At 41.9% G+C, this 15,774-nt stretch overlaps 1 protein-coding gene across 1 annotated transcript; it reads right to left on the bottom strand.

The window, feature by feature from the left end:
- Positions 1–1,196: 1,196 nt before the first annotated feature.
- LOC119270000 lies at positions 1,197–14,631 on the bottom strand. The gene is made up of 15 exons (XM_037551942.1): positions 14,411–14,631; positions 13,070–13,213; positions 12,785–12,947; positions 12,496–12,560; positions 10,659–11,612; positions 9,617–9,730; positions 9,144–9,434; positions 8,720–9,068; positions 7,751–7,767; positions 6,015–6,293; positions 3,280–3,465; positions 2,802–2,888; positions 2,639–2,697; positions 2,378–2,525; positions 1,197–2,067 (listed from the first exon to the last, which is right to left on the bottom strand). The coding sequence occupies exons 2-15, from the start codon at positions 13,169–13,171 to the stop codon at positions 1,984–1,986; spliced, it is 2,898 nt and encodes a 965-aa protein (XP_037407839.1). The 5' UTR covers positions 13,172–13,213; positions 14,411–14,631; the 3' UTR covers positions 1,197–1,983.
- Positions 14,632–15,774: the final 1,143 nt, after the last annotated feature.

Below are 15,774 nucleotides of genomic sequence, written 5' to 3'. Positions count from 1 at the left end.
CCTCGCCAACACCATCCATGGACCCTAACGTTGCTGATCTGAAGTATCGGCAGACACACGATGCCATCAACTCCGAGACACCGTCATGAAAGGCACCACTAATGTGGGAGTGAAACTGAGACAAATATTCGTCCGCGCGGCGCTCCCACCACCCCAACGACGCACCATGACCTACAACCCCCCTCCCCCTCCTTTCCTTCCGCCGGAGCAGCAACAAGGGGGGAGGGGGCCAGTGCCTTGGCCGGTGGAGATCGGTGGAAAGAGATCGCGTCCATAGTCGCCTGGCTGATGACGGCGGCTAGGGTAGGGAAAACGATTGAACGGCGTCAGGCCGCTTTTGCGCCCCAACGTCATTTTATTTACACCTGATGTTCTTCCGTGTCTGGCTAGTAGTATTAATTAATGCACTTGTTGATAAAAAAAAGTGGTTTGCCGGCTAATAAATAAAGAAAATGGTCGAGTGCCCCGGCAGGAGCAGCATGTGACGGCGCCTCCGTGGCATGTGGCGCTGCCCCCGACCGATCGGGCCGGGCGGCCGCGTGCGCCGTTTCGTGGGTTTGTAACTTGCACCGTCGTCATGCACGCACGCTGGCACGCAGGTGCCTCCATGGATCGATCGGCGGCATGGTGCGCCCGGGCCTTTTCCGTTAGGCCAAAATGTCAGGGAAGTTGGGTGACGCGGTGCTCAACTGCTGTCTGCTGACCCCATCGGCCGCCGCATGCAGAGCAGGCGCGCGCGACGGCGTGCGTTGGTGGTTTTGTCAAAGAGCCATGTTTTCATTTTTTTCTCAGGGGTCAAGACTCAAGAACGACGCATTGCATCGAACATCAAGATGCATTTTTTTTTTGCATAAAATACCTGTTGTGATTGATCTATGAAGGAGTAAGCACATGTGTAAAACCAGTGGCTTTGCGTGAAGTGGTAGGAAATAGCATTCCCGAAAAGATAATATACATATGATCAAATGTATAGCTTTATTAAGCATAAGGTCACTCCCAATTTAAAGAAAGCATGTGTAAAACAAAGAATTGAAATACATAGAATTTCCGCATACCTAGGTGTTTGATTCACAAAGACCTTATTGATGGACGTGGGTGTCTCTTGGGCATTCTTTTTGCTAGACGACGTGTTTTGCAGCTGATCACATAAGTATACAAAAATTTCATTGCCCATCCGCGACTGCCCAAAGCAAAAGTTGATAACATGGTATCCATATCACGGATTCCCTATCAGAGCACTAGAATATGCTACGTACAAAAGCAACACCATTAAAATGTTATGTTACTCTCATCGATATATTCGATTATCTCACAGCAAAGCACATCACTCACGCCTTTTCAAAGAGGAAAATAAAGGAACAACATGGCGAGAGCTTTAATGTTCTCATTTAAACACAAACCGAACGAGATTTGATTGACGCAATGCAGCACTCAACCACCGGCCACTCACACAATCTAGGAGGCTTTCCCCGTCGATTCTTTATGCCCGAGCCTTCCAGATCATCTGCCGGAGAAGGACCAAACACAAAGAATTGTCGCCAGAGTCGCGAAGTTGACCCAATATCTTTCGCGCACAGAAAGGCCTCCATTGCTGAAACTTTTGCAGAAACATTGAACAAGAGGCAATATGATAAAATGAGAAGGCGTAATCCCATAATAGTGGAGTGGAATATCTGCAGGAGCTGACCAGGATTGATTTGCAATATGGCATGCAAAAACAAAATTGTCACCAGTGCCATAGTGGTCAGTGCACTAGTTTCTGCAGCTCTAGATAGCGGTTATGATGTCGCTTTTGATGCTACTCTCCTTCTAGTATTATCTTCATACAGGTACAACAGAGATGTTGCATTGGCAGCTAGCTGAAGCTAATGTATTTCTTTCTGCAAAGCACTACCACCACCTACACTGGATTATACTAAAACTAACCATAGTATAACCTGGACGATACTTTAGATGGACCGGCAGTTACTGCGCATGGAACATCTAGGGAGGGGTGACCGTCCGATCTTGTTTTGCTTTTAACGCAGTTTCCACATAGTAGTACAGTCTCCACAAAGTTGTGTCATCCTAAGGAAATGGAAGCAAGTGAGGATATGGTGAATATAGTACGTAATAAAGTAAATCAAGTGGAGATATACGAGACTTGAAGCTTCTGCAAACAAGTAAATTTAATAGCAAAGTTAACGCAAAACATGCTGTCATTTGAAGCCTGCATCTAACATAACACGTATGTACCTCTCATAATTTCATAAAGACTAAAATAAAATTCCAAACATATCTACATGGCAGAATCATGGTTGGCGTAATAGTAAGTAGCATGACCAATGTCATTTACTTAAAAGTAAAATTAAGTAGTAGGAACAGATAGGTTGAGTACCAGTCTTCCTAAGTTGAATGATACTTTATCAGAAACCGAGATTGCAGGTCTCCTCATTTTAACTACCTCCACCATGTGATCAAGTGCCGTCTCTGGGAGTTTGCGGACGCGCCTACCAAGTTCAATCTTCTCAGGAGTGGTCATAGATCTGACAGTATGCAGCAATTCAATAAATTTCTGCATATAGTAGATGTATATACAATCTTGACAGTCAGCATAAGTAAGCATATCACTCAAATTGAGACAAGCGACATATGATACCTGCACTTGGATGCCACTGTGTCCAGTAAATCATAAACACCTTGCTCCATTTCAGCAAGCTGAAAAAAATGTCTCACTTAAATCCTTAGAATAACTCATGAAAAATATGTGTAAGATATTATTTGACAAAGGATATTTCATAACCACATGCCATGTTGAATACCTTCCGCAGCAACCCATCGGAGAACATCTTTGCAGCCTCTTGACGTGTTTTGCCACTTTCTTCTATCAGCCGGATATCTCTTGTGAGCTGCCAGAAGCAAAAGCCTCATCTGTTAGGCTGCTACTGCTTTGGCAATTTCTGAAAATGTTCTTATAATGGAACCACTGGTTTGGTGCATAGCCTAACTCATTCTCACATCATTTGACATGAAAGACCAACAAACAAAACCAGTCACCTATTTTTTCGGCAGGATTATGGTTGGCTATTGCAAGTGGGTACAATAAGTATTTAAGTTTCCCCTCACAAAAATGGCAACAAAATTGCATCCACTATTTGCATTAATGGCCATCCGATTCTTAAAAAGGTAGCTGGGATGAGGGTATTCTCCTTAATCTTCGATTTTTCAAAGATTAAATGTTGGATTGGCTGAACGAAACGCCTAAGCATAACAGTTAGGTATAGAACAAAGATTCTTCACCTGTGCAAAGATATCTGAATCAATATGACCATGCGATTCTTCATAAGCATCGATTGTAGAAACTGTCACAGTTTTCTGTTTTTTAACACTTGGTGGGGCGATACTGTCCTCATACGATCCGCTTCCATGGTTTGACGGCAACTTCTCAGACCTAAATTCAGATAGTGCGAAAATGTAACCAAATATCTGCAGCCAATTTTAGATATTAGACAAATCACAGCAGTTCTGCCTGAGCAATATCAAAGAATCTTAAGTTAATAACTATAGTACTGTAACTTCAGAAGCTTATGTAGACAGATAGATCGAGAACCCTTAAAACATTGGAGTAAAAAGAAATAACAAACTACTAGGTTCGACATGGCTGAAATATGACTATCGATACTAGGTCTATTTTATCGTGGGCTGCCCAACCACCCAACTAACACAAGAGGATTATCGTGGGCCAGCCCAACCGCCTAACTAACAGAAAAAGATTAGTCCTTCCCGGCCAGCCCAACCGCCTAACCAACAGAAAAAGATTAGTCCTTCCCGGCGAGTCAAACCAGGTGACCCCTTATCCTCGCACGAGCAACGACAGCCACATATTCCTTTCCTCTATTTCTTCTCCATCGTCGACTCTTCCCAGATCGTCCATGCACTGCCTCCCCGATCCGTAAGCCGCCTCCGGCGAATACACAGACAAGCCAAGCCTCCCCAATCGTGTCCCTCCTATTCTCCTCCCTCTTCCTTCTTTGCAACAACGGCGGCGAACGACGACTGTAAAACGCGACTATGTTTCCCGATGGTGGAAACGGCCACGAGAAAGTGCCTGTTGCAGTTGTGACAATGCTCCTGTTGCAAAAGGGTCATATTACAGCCTCATAAATAAAGTTTCACAAAAAACGCCATGTTTGCAATTCCAACAAGGGCCCTATTGCAATTGTAACTAGGCTCTTGTTGCAAAAGGGTCAAGTTACAACCTCGCAAAAAAAAGTCATGTTTGCAATTGCAACAAGAAACTTGCTGCAATTGCGACAAGGGTCAAGTTGCAGTGGGGAAACAAAGAAGAGGGATCATATGCATCATAGATCGGACGACTCATGACCCGGCCGATCTTTTAAGAAGATCAATGGGCGGACGCGTAGCACACCCTTATAAATATGCGCTAACCTTGCTACTTGCACTCGTTGACTTTTTTTAATCTATCGAGCACATAGTACTAGTATATAGCAATATAGCTCTATCAGTAAAAATTTAGCCATATGTGTAAAGTTGCTAGTTTGCTAAATGACATGGAATATCCATGAACTATTGCATCTGTTTTTTCAATATAAATTATATATTTTGCATGCTTGTGCTTTTTCTAGGATTTCAAGCAGAAAATTGGAGCCCAAGCCCAGCCCAACAATTGCGTTTTTAGGCTAGGCCTACTGAACCGAGCTGCCTATGCCTATGTTTAAGCCTACAAGAGCAAGGAAAGAGATTCTCGTTAACTAACAACGCATTTGGCAATATTTGGGAAGGGGAATGGGAGTTTAGAATAGGGTGTTGTATTGAGAATAGAAATGGATGCATCCATTTATTTACAATCCTTTGTTTGGTACATAATAGAAATTTTGTGTGGGAATTTGAAGAGAAACTATATTGCCTAGTTTGGTTTGTGGTAATTGACAAGGGACTAGATAAGGGAAGGTAATGTATGTTATGATGAAGTGTCAAGATGGATCACTAAATCAATTCCCTTTCAACTCCGAACCCTTACCCAACTCCCATGCCTAATCTCTTCTCAATTCCCAACCCGTAACCAAACAATATATTTCAAGTCATGTACCCCTTCCATTCCCTCCCTAGCTCTAACTAGTAAGGTACACGTGCATTGCACGCATGAGATTTGGTAACCAAATTATGAATAAATACCACACTATAGCATGTAAGCTTTGAGTCATATATGCATGATGTAGATGTTCGTTTAATTCTTATAGTTCATCTCATTCAAAATTAATTAGTTTTATTAAAAAAATCTATTTTAAGATTCATGGAATTGTGCATTGTAAAGCATAAAGTAAAAACAAATAGTGACAATTCATTTAGAATAAAAAAGTTTGGGCAATTAAGATATGGAAGATTCTAGAACAAAGGAGAAGTGCTTGTGTTTTGAGGTTTGTGCATTATGCTTAAGTTCAACCATGGAGTCTTCTAGATTGTACATGTGGCAGAATCTGGTGGAATGTAGATGATATCCAACGGCCAGTAGTGCTCGGATTTGCCATCTCTGTACCGTCGGATTGGCTTCACCAACGACCAACTTTCAAAGTTATTCACACTATATAGGGGTATAGATTACCACCCAAACACATTGTAATTGTTTGTTAGAGCCTATGATAATAACTCTATGATATTGGTCTTATTTTCACCCTAAATGAACCAAATGAATAAGACCCTCACAACCTTAGGCATACCAATAGAATCAACACATTTAACACTAGCCCATTGTGCATGTTCCCAGAGGTAGATTTTGTAAGAAAAAAATGAGATAAACTCCGTACTTTCCTAACTCCATCGCTTCCTATGCCCATTATAGTAGCATCAAGTCGACCAATTCATCGGGTGTTTGGATGGACTAGTTGTTAATGGAACTTAATGTAGTATGCGGGTTAACAGGTCACCAACATCATCATTGAGGATTGTAAAAACCTCATTTTGAGGAATGGCATGGAACATAGTGGATAGAAGCCTAAAATGTGAAGTATTTGTACCTCATCAACTTCATCATTGAGGATTGTAAAAACCTTATGGAGAGCATGCTTTAATCTCTCCATGGCACATGTTGATAGGCCCCTAATTTCTTCCATGAATAATGGAAGAGAATCTTCACCCGCTTTGCGGTTATATTGGGCCATAACAACTTCAGTTTGTTTTGCAACTCCAGTAGAGAATGTGCCTTCTTTTCCGAGTAACAACTCAGAGATAATGTTTTTATAGTGCTTGATATGATCAATTCCAGACACATTTCTCTCAGAAGAGTCTCTTGACATCTGAAAGATTTGGTACTGCAAGTAGTAGAATACAAACAATGATATGGATTAGCTATTGTGGCAATTCAACAAGTGGGCTAGAAGATGGTACATATCTAGTGGAATACTCTTCATGTAGATATAGAAAAGGAATCAAGGGGAGACACATCTCATCCTTAGATAGCTAATCCCATTGGTATGGGGATCCACTTTGTTAATTCAACAACACCAAAGGGCCTATACAATAGATCTACCAACAAACTGTGCTCTAACAATTGGTAGGTCAAGTCAAGATCGGTAGAAGGTTTAAAGATAAGTTTGAAATAGAGCTTGCTAGCGAGCTCAAGCTCACCTTAGAGAAATCTCAAACTCGGCTCAAAATGAGACACAAACATGTGCACTCATAAAGAATAGAGTAAGCTCAGCAATTTCAAGTGGGCTTGAGCACGACTTTGACAAAGTGCACATTGACAAGACATAAGAAAAGTAGTGATTGTTGAGAAGACCAAGCAAGTTGTTGCAAGAGGTTGGCCAAACATCATGCAGAGAATCAACATCGATGGTGTGGTTCCTCATAAGTCACCATCTATACATTTTCCATAGTTGTGCATGGGAATCAAGAGTGCGGGGAGAGAAAGGCAGATGTTGGAGGAAGCGAGTGAGAGGCCTCCTAAAAGGTTGTGTGCCTCCCTGACGGGCCCATGGATGTGTCACATAAGAAATTGGCTCGATATGTGTCCATAATGTCAAAATGAAGAAAATACCAAAGTGGTTCAGATTGAGAATGTTGGTACTGTGAGGAAATCTGGAACAAAATCTCAATTTTATAACTAAGAGTTAATCTTATGGCCTCTGCGAAACAAATGATTCTTAAAGCATTGGATTCTACAAAGAATGAGACTATCATAACATATAACAATTTTATAGAGAGAATGTCCACGCAAAATCTTTGATCCAAAGGGCTTCGTATGGATTAAAATACTTCGATCCAAGGAGGACTTATTGATAATACCATGAGTGAATCAATTACATCCTCTAGGTCACATCCCATCTTGATATTTACCCAAAGCTTAGATGTTTACCTAACACTTTCTTGAACTGTTTTTACTATCTAAATTATTACTTGTCTCATAGTATAAGGTGCATCATGATTTGTGTAGGCAAGAGTTTGATGAACAATTACTCTACTAAAATAGGAATCCCTCCGTACGGAAATACTTGTCGGAGAAATGGATGTATCTAGAAGTAAAATACATTTAGCTACATTCATCCTTCCAACAAATATTTCCGGGCAAAGGGAGTATAATTTATGTGACATAAACATTAGAACCGTGTTAAAAAATAGTTATAAATATCACATAAGTTACACATCACTAAAATAATTGTTGACCAAATCCTTGTCTTTAGCGAATTATAGTACGCCTTGCATCATGGAACGATGAACCCACTATAACAGATCTACTTCAAATCTATCATACCTTTGTCAGATCTACATCTAAACACAAAATCATGACCTAAAACAAAACAGATCTATGAAAAAACATCTTTCAAATAGCCAAATAGATGAAGAAAAAAAATCCATTTCAAAATCAAAAGTCGGCCAAACTCGAAGATCCGTACCCGGGGAGGCAGATAGCACGCGCACGAGCGGATCCTTCGTTTCCTCCCCTCAGCGCAGATCCCTTCGCTTCCGCCTGCCCTAATTAGATTAGATTAGATCGATCCCTTTCTGGGCGCTTCCTAGGTTTTATAGCCCCCGACGGCGCATCGAACGCGGCCGTGGGTTCGTGGCCCTCGGCAGGTCCCGTGCGAGCAGCCCACGTTACAAAAGTTGGACTGGGCACAGTTAGAAAAAAAAATGTTGGATGGGCTAATTGTTTTCAGCGCTGTTTTTGTCATGTGTAACAAATGGGCTGAGCTGAACAGCTAACTGGGCCAATTTGTCGTGATTTTTTGACACAAAGGTCGAGTAATTTCCATGTACCCCTAAAAAAAAAGTAATCTCCGTGTCATCTTTTACAGAGTGCAACTACAGTACAGAGTACAGACAGTAATCTTCTTCGAGTAGATTCAAAGTCGCCCGGTGTTGTGTTTTCATTCCATTGCCGATGCACATGCATCATTTTTCTTTTTGCAAGAAAACTTCCGATATATTCATCCTTATATGCATACTTTCAGTATGACCTACCTCGAACGTATGGCAAGCTCTATGAACATACTGTACATAAAATACATGCTGCGAAAGAAACCAGGTGAGAAGGCATTGCATTGCATTTTGCAGGCGCGGTAGATTATTTACATTGCACATGGAGAACGCGATCACAACTTCGTCGCGATAATAAGTGTGTTCGTCGTCCACAAGCGTACTACACCTACTATCTCTCTCGGATGTTTGTTTTTTCATCTACTTGCCTTGCAGCACATGGATCACAGGAACCCCGATGAACCTCTCCCCTGTGCCGCCTTGCTGCTCTGCCCTGAGAACTTGATTGCCGCCGCCAGGTTGCCGGCTTGCGGCTGAAGCTCAGCTAGCTCTTTCACTCGTAGCAAAATGGCCGGTGGTATTGGAATGATCGAAGGGTTGCTTTTCCGCGGACAAACACCCTGCTCAGCACCATTGAAGAGTGAAGAAAGTGAGCAATCAGTAATCCAGGAGCAAACAGGACAGGATGGGAATAACTGAGCTGATTGGAAAAAAAGTTGAACATCCGTATAAGTTGAAAAGGGAGAAGTAATTACATCATTTTCCGGCGAAAGCTGTGTCTGGCTGGCTCTTAGCAGATTGCGCCACTTATCCTAAACAATGGCAGCGTGATCCATTAGAAAACCAAATCGTAAGGAGTGAGTGAGGAACTGCGAGAGTAAACCCACCTTGAGATCCACTGAGGTACGGTAAGAATATGAGGCAAAGGATAGTCTTCTAATCTCAGACCATTTGCCAGGCCCGAACTGAGCCACGCCATCGACCAGCTTCAGAACCTCGGACAATGTCCATGCTCGATGATGCTTCCGCTTCAAACCCCGCTTTGTTTTCGTCTTGGCATCAGTTCTGCAAATATCCTCTGGCTCTATGGAATGAATCTCCTTGTTATCAGCTGTTTCTATATGCCCTCCTTTCTTCTCAGCTGTTTCTATATGCCCTCCTTTCTTCTCAGCATTTTTCTAGTACCAAGATGGACAAGAGAAAACATATCATTGCATGCCAAACACGGCCGCATTTGCAGCTCAGTAATAATGTTTGAAGTAATATGTGTTTCAACATATATTTCTAGCTAGTTATTATCAGCTTCTAAAGTGTACATTTTTCCTACGTGGTCCTACATGATCAGAGGCATATGGCATACCGTTAGTGGAACTTCCACGGCACTGCTTGCATGATTCACATGTTCACCATCTTTTCCCAACATCGTCTCAACTGCCATCTGAACCTCAGGACATTCCACAGGTGGATCATCATCCTGTTATTCAAGGTATAACATAAAGAGCATACTTAGTGACATCTAGTGAGACATCCAAGAAATAATGTGTGACATCTAGTGAGACATACAAAAATAATGCTAACACACGCCACAATTACTAATAACGGCTCAGCACAACAATGTGGCAGGTTGCATTAACTTTGTCTAATTAGGCTATCGTATGTACTTTTCAGGCTTTCCCCATTTGGACCGGTTGGCTAATTGGTCTAAATTGTTCTAACAGTGCACTGGGCATGATATGGCAATGCAAGTCTTCCTTGACAGTTATACATTAACCTACATGTCAGACACAGACTGTAGAGATATCCACAAGGAAAGATTTGTATTGGAGTGAAGCCAACATGTTAAGCTCTTTAAGAGACAGCATGGGCAAACGTTGTAATGAAGGTTCAGAGATTTATCATATTTTTCTAAGAAAATGGCAGAAGGAATTGACAAGGCAGCGAAATAGGGTAATGAGTTCAATGAACAAAAATAATAACTCAATTAGGTACTGAATAGAGTTGCTTGAAATATACACCCTCTGTTCCAAAATGTAAGACGTTTTGGCAGTTTAAATGGAACTGCCAAAATGTCGTATATTTAGGAACAGAGGTAGTACCACAAGTTTCTTAGGTGAGAATCTGGCATGTGAGCCAGCTGAGTGTATAGTGATTCTATCCTACTTGGGCCATACTGATAATAATATGCCAAAATGTATTAGCTATGTGTTTTGTTTAAGTCTCAACTGTTTTGAGAACAAAGCTACAAAGGGCACAATACCCTATAAACAAAATCCATCTTCAAGAAAATAAAGAGAATGACATGTACCATCATTACCAGAATGTAGTAACTTAATGTATGTGTCTCTTCGCAGTAATAAAAAAGGCAGACGATTGCAAAGCTGTAAAAGTAAGTAGATTGTTACCAAAAATGAAATGAAGTTTCTCCGAGGACGCCCTCTTCTCATCCTTGACGCATAAGGAACATGTACACTAAATCCTCCAAAAGTATCCTTCCGGGTAGGATAAGTTATACTCAATGAATCAACTTCTTGTAAAGGAGTAACCCGTTGTCTGAGTAACACCTCACCATGTGCAACCCTTTTTCCTGGTGAAGAAAGCTTCCCAGTGGAGTCAAGTGTCTCGGTATCTGAGAGCTCCTCAATGTACCTTTTTGTTGGTTTTCTAAGTCTCTTAGCGGCGCCTTGTTCATCCTGCAAAGTTCCTTCTGATTCATCGTTGTCTGTTGATACTCCTTTTAGCCTATTGGAGGATCGCTGTTGGTCCTCACTCCGATAGTAAGAGCAAGATGGTGTATCTCTCTCATTTCCAGGACCCAATACTTGATACCTAACCAAAGAAGTAGCCTCAACCTCAGCCTTAGGTATTCCTCCAATTGTAGGTAGCTCGTATTTGGCATCCTTGCAAACTATTTTATAATCTTTAACTACACAGCCTGAACTTTGAACATCGCAGGAATTGGTCAATCCCATTGTAATCCGTCTTTTGAGCCATAACTTGTCCTTGACAGTAGTTTCGCGCCCAAATGTGGCTCTAAATGCTTCCTGAAGTTCTCTAATTGTAAGATTATCCAAACAGACTTCTCCTCTTAAAATGGAGAAGTCGGGAACTGAACTAGTAACTCCAGAGACAGATGGTCCTGTAGATGAGTTATTTACAGATCTTGAACAAGCATCGGTCTTTTCTTTTTCAGCACTGCAAGAGTCATTTAATACTGTTGATTTTGGAGTCTCGGTGGAAGCATTGTCCTGGTGAACAATGTTGTTATCGCCTTGTTCCGTATCTGGTTTGTGATCATGAACAACTGTACACTTCGAGGGAATATCAAGCGAGTCATCCGACGGTTTTAACCTGTCTACCTGCGCAATTTATATGCATCAATTAAATTCACTGATAAGTAGAACATAGACAATGTGTACAAGAAGGATTTGTAGATGGTTTAAATATTTAAAGCAAATGATCCAATAACAATAAATTGTCAAACCCTGAGCTCAAGCATTAATCGATACCATGCAGATAATAGGCCCGCAATTTGTTAACAAGTTTAGTCCACCGCTCACAATTTGTTAGTCTAGAGAGATTTGGTTAAAACTAACAGCAGCATACTCACTTATTAGCCACATGAAAAGACTTTATCTGCACCACAACAAAGAAACCATGGTAAAGTAGAAATAGCATTTATTGTTAGTTTAGGCATGGAAACTTGATTATATTTCAAGTCTACTATGCACTATATCAATTCCGATACATGCTTCCATTTCTCCATGTTAATTATTAATCATGTTCTAAAATATCTTCCACACATATATGAGAATTCCAAATATGAAGGAAAGCTTAAGCATGAATGACAATGGCGCTGCTTGAGTAGGAAAGACAGAGCTGACTAGATGACAATACTTGGTGCTAATTCCAGAGGTTGTTCAAACTAGATCTAATACGTACTCATATATGCATATAATGTAATATTATTGAAGTCATGGACAAGGCCTGTTTGCAACGCAGGAATCATATAGGAAACAAAATCATGCTTCAAAACATGGCAAACTCTGATTTGCAAATTTTATAGAAATTGGGCAGCCCATATGAAAACCATGTCAGATTTAGTTTCAAACATGACCCGAAAGAATCATGTGTACACACCAAACCTATTTTCTAGTAGAATAAACCTATAGTAAAATAGCAAATCTGACAAGCTTAAAATCATGGCAAATAATGATACCCCTACAAAAGCAACATACATACCTCTAGGTCAGCATCAAACTGTTGTGTATGTATTTCACCATTAGTCTCTAATTCAGAATACCCCTCTGCACAAGTTTAATAAGCAGTAAGCATCTTAAGTAGTCAAAGGGGTTGAATTAATGAACTTTGTATGGACTATCAATATGATGCATGAAACATGAACTTTGTATGGCTAAACTGCATCCCAACATCACAGCTTAAATACTGTACTGTCCAATGAAGTAAGATCATCAAAAGGAAATGATATAGCACTGTAATAATTCGAACTGAATAAAGATACTGACATCACCTTCAAAGTCAGGCTCCTTCAGAAGCATGCAGTCATTAGTAAAAAAATCCTCCACATTTCCTACATCATCAATAGAAGGCAGATCAACCTTGTCATCAAGAAACTGTTCAATCTGCAGGACTTCGTCCTCCGTAGGAGGAACAAGCGTTCCATCACCTTCAACCTTTTTTAAAAGAAAAAAAACGTTTATCAAAGGGCTATAAGCAAATGGAAACATCACAGTGAGTTATGTACCTTCAAATATAGCCAAAGAGATACAGTACAACTAAGAAAGTTAGAATATACCCGAACTAGCTGGTAAACCACGGGATCCAAACTGCCATTCTCTTCAAAGTCATTCCCTCCATTCTTAGTCTCCTCAGCATCTTGTAGAGTTTCCACTTCCATGGATCAGTACAAACTTCATCCAATGTTCGTACTAATCAAATCCTACCAGAATGGAATTCTAAAATCAGATGGAATCAATTCAAACTAGTATAAAGCCATCCAAGAAAAAATGAAGGTAAGTACGTAATAGTAACACAGCAGAAGCAATTGTTAATGCTGATCGAACAAAGTCACCAAGAGGAAAACATGTCGTAGTGAATACAACTGTGGCAAACAAAAGGATTCAGATGATAATTGTTCATCAATCATCATTTTCATATACATAAAAAACATGGCATAATTGGAATGCAATCTAGAGCAGAAGTTCCTTGATTATATTCCTCTTTTGACCTGACAAGATTTCATGAACACATTTCAGGCTGCAATCTAGAACAGTATGTAAAGCATCATCAATGAAGCCACTGATATTTTCTCCAGGTAGTTCTCCCCAATACTGATTAAAGGGGTAGTAACTGACTTCAGCTATGCCTCCAAGATTAACAGAAGTATCTAGTTCTTCGTATGGTTAGCCGAGACCCCATTAGCCAGTTCCTGAACAATAGCACTTCCTACATACAGGAAATCGTCCCCAGAAAAACTAACAAAAGGGCTAACATCAACAGGAGACATTCAAGAATCTACTAAATTCATCAGTGGTGAAAGCACCCCGTGCCTGAAAATAGCTCTGCCTACTGTTCAATCCACACTTCGACCGTCAATTCCACTGTAAATCAGCTTAAGGATACGGTGACTGAGCATGGATTCCCCACTGTGTTTACTACATGGAGAGCATATAGCTCCAGTTAAGCAAACAGAGCAACAACAAAAAAACAACTAAAAACTACCTAAATATGCGCTGATATAAATTATCGGAACAATCAACAAAACCAGGATACAGCTAGCAGCGCAAAAATGGTCGATTAAAGCTACCAGAGCAGAAATTACAGCCGGTGATTAAGCGGAACCGAGCTCTGTATCACCTCACGCATCACGAGCGGCGGCCTCAAACTCAAAACTAGACACTAATCCGGCACCACAGCGGGCTCTTCCACAATTACCCCCCGGCCCTCCCCGCCAGCTCTGCTGACGTCACTTCGCACCGAATCAGAAATCAGGCGCGAAATACAGCGCGATCAGGCGAAATCCCGCGCGCCCGATCACGCGGAGCTGAAATTGACTCGCCTATCACGAAATCTACCGGAAAACAACCGCGAAATAAGCATAGGAACGCGGCGATCGGGCGGATCGGGCGGAGCGTACCTCACCGCGATCAGCAGCGGCGGCAGCGGAGGGCGGATCCCCGCAGCATTGGCCCGATCGGCCGGGCCGAGCAGCCGGCGGGCGGATCAGATCGCGCGAGGGCGGGGCGGAGGCGGAGGCGGGGGATCGCTCGGTGGTCCGCTCCTCGTTTGCTTCGTCTCTTCTGTTCTCGGTATGGAGGGGAGCTCCGTTTTGGTGCGATAGGGAAGGGTGGATGCGAAAGGCAGAGAGAGAGGAGGTGGTTTCGAAAAAGGGGGGAGGGGAACTCGAGGGGTGGGAGTGGGAGGGGCTGGGCGGCCGGGATAGGCTCCGGATGGGGATCCGACGGCTGGGGGGCAAGTGGCCGGTGGGGGAGTGGGGAGTGGCGCAGCACGGGAGAGCCTTCTGGAGCACGCAAAGATTGGGGTGAGCGAGCGAGCGCTCACGTCCGGGAAAAATTAGAGCCGAGTAAGCAAAGCGTGCTGAGCAAGACTTTTAGAGCATCTCTAACAGAACTTTATATCGCGGACCCTTAGGTCTTGTACAATGGTAAATGCTTAGGGAGGTGCTTAGAATTGTATTAACCGAAAACTTGATACATTTGTGGATATACATAGACAAAACACTGTGTCCCTAGTAAGCCTCTACTAGACTAGCTCGTTAATCAAAGATGGTTAAGTTTCCTAACCATAGACATGTGTTGTCATTTGATAAACGGGATCACATCATTAGGAGAATGATGCGATGAACAAGACACATCCGTTAGCTTAGCATAATGATCGTTAAGTTTTATTGCTATTGATTTCTTCATGACTTATACATATTCCTTCGACTATGAGATTATGCAACTCCCGAATACCGGAGGAATACATTGTGTGCTATCAAATGTCACAACGCAACCGGGTGATTATAAAGATGCTCTACAGGTATCCCCGAAGGTGTTTGTTGGGTTGGCATAGATCGAGATTAGGATTTGTCACTCCGAGTACTGAAGAGGTATCTCTGAGCCCTCTCGGTAATGCACACCATAATAAGCCTTGCAAGCAATGTGACTAATGGGTTAGTTACGGGATGATGCATTACGAAATGAGTAAAGAGACTTGCCGGTAACGAGATTGAACTAGGTATGAAGATACCGACGATCGAATCTCGAGCAAGTAACATACCGATGACAAAAGGAATAACGTATGTTGTCATCATGGTACGACCGATAAAAATCTTCGTAGAATACGTGGGAACCAATATGAGCATCCAGATTCCGCTATTGATTATTGACCGGAGAGGTGTCTCGGTCATTGACGGTGTCCTGGACTAGGGGGTTCTCACTACGTTATCTCTCGATCTGTTAGATTGGGCCGAGGACCCCCATGGTCGTATACTCATGG

Source organism: Triticum dicoccoides, chromosome 3A, assembly GCF_002162155.2.
Source record: "Triticum dicoccoides isolate Atlit2015 ecotype Zavitan chromosome 3A, WEW_v2.0, whole genome shotgun sequence".
Taxonomy (NCBI): domain Eukaryota; kingdom Viridiplantae; phylum Streptophyta; class Magnoliopsida; order Poales; family Poaceae; genus Triticum; species Triticum dicoccoides.
This window is presented reverse-complemented; position numbering and strand designations above follow the sequence as displayed.

Coding starts and splice junctions, on each gene's coding strand:
- LOC119270000 (XM_037551942.1), bottom strand. CDS start 13,171: ATGGAAGTGGAAACTCTACAAGATGCTGAGGAGACTAAGAATGGAGGG. Junction 12,561..12,784: donor GAAGGAGCCTGACTTTGAAG/GTGATGTCAGTA, acceptor AAACTTGTGCAG/AGGGGTATTCTGAATTAGAG. Junction 9,069..9,143: donor GTACCTCAGTGGATCTCAAG/GTGGGTTTACTC, acceptor GCCATTGTTTAG/GATAAGTGGCGCAATCTGCT.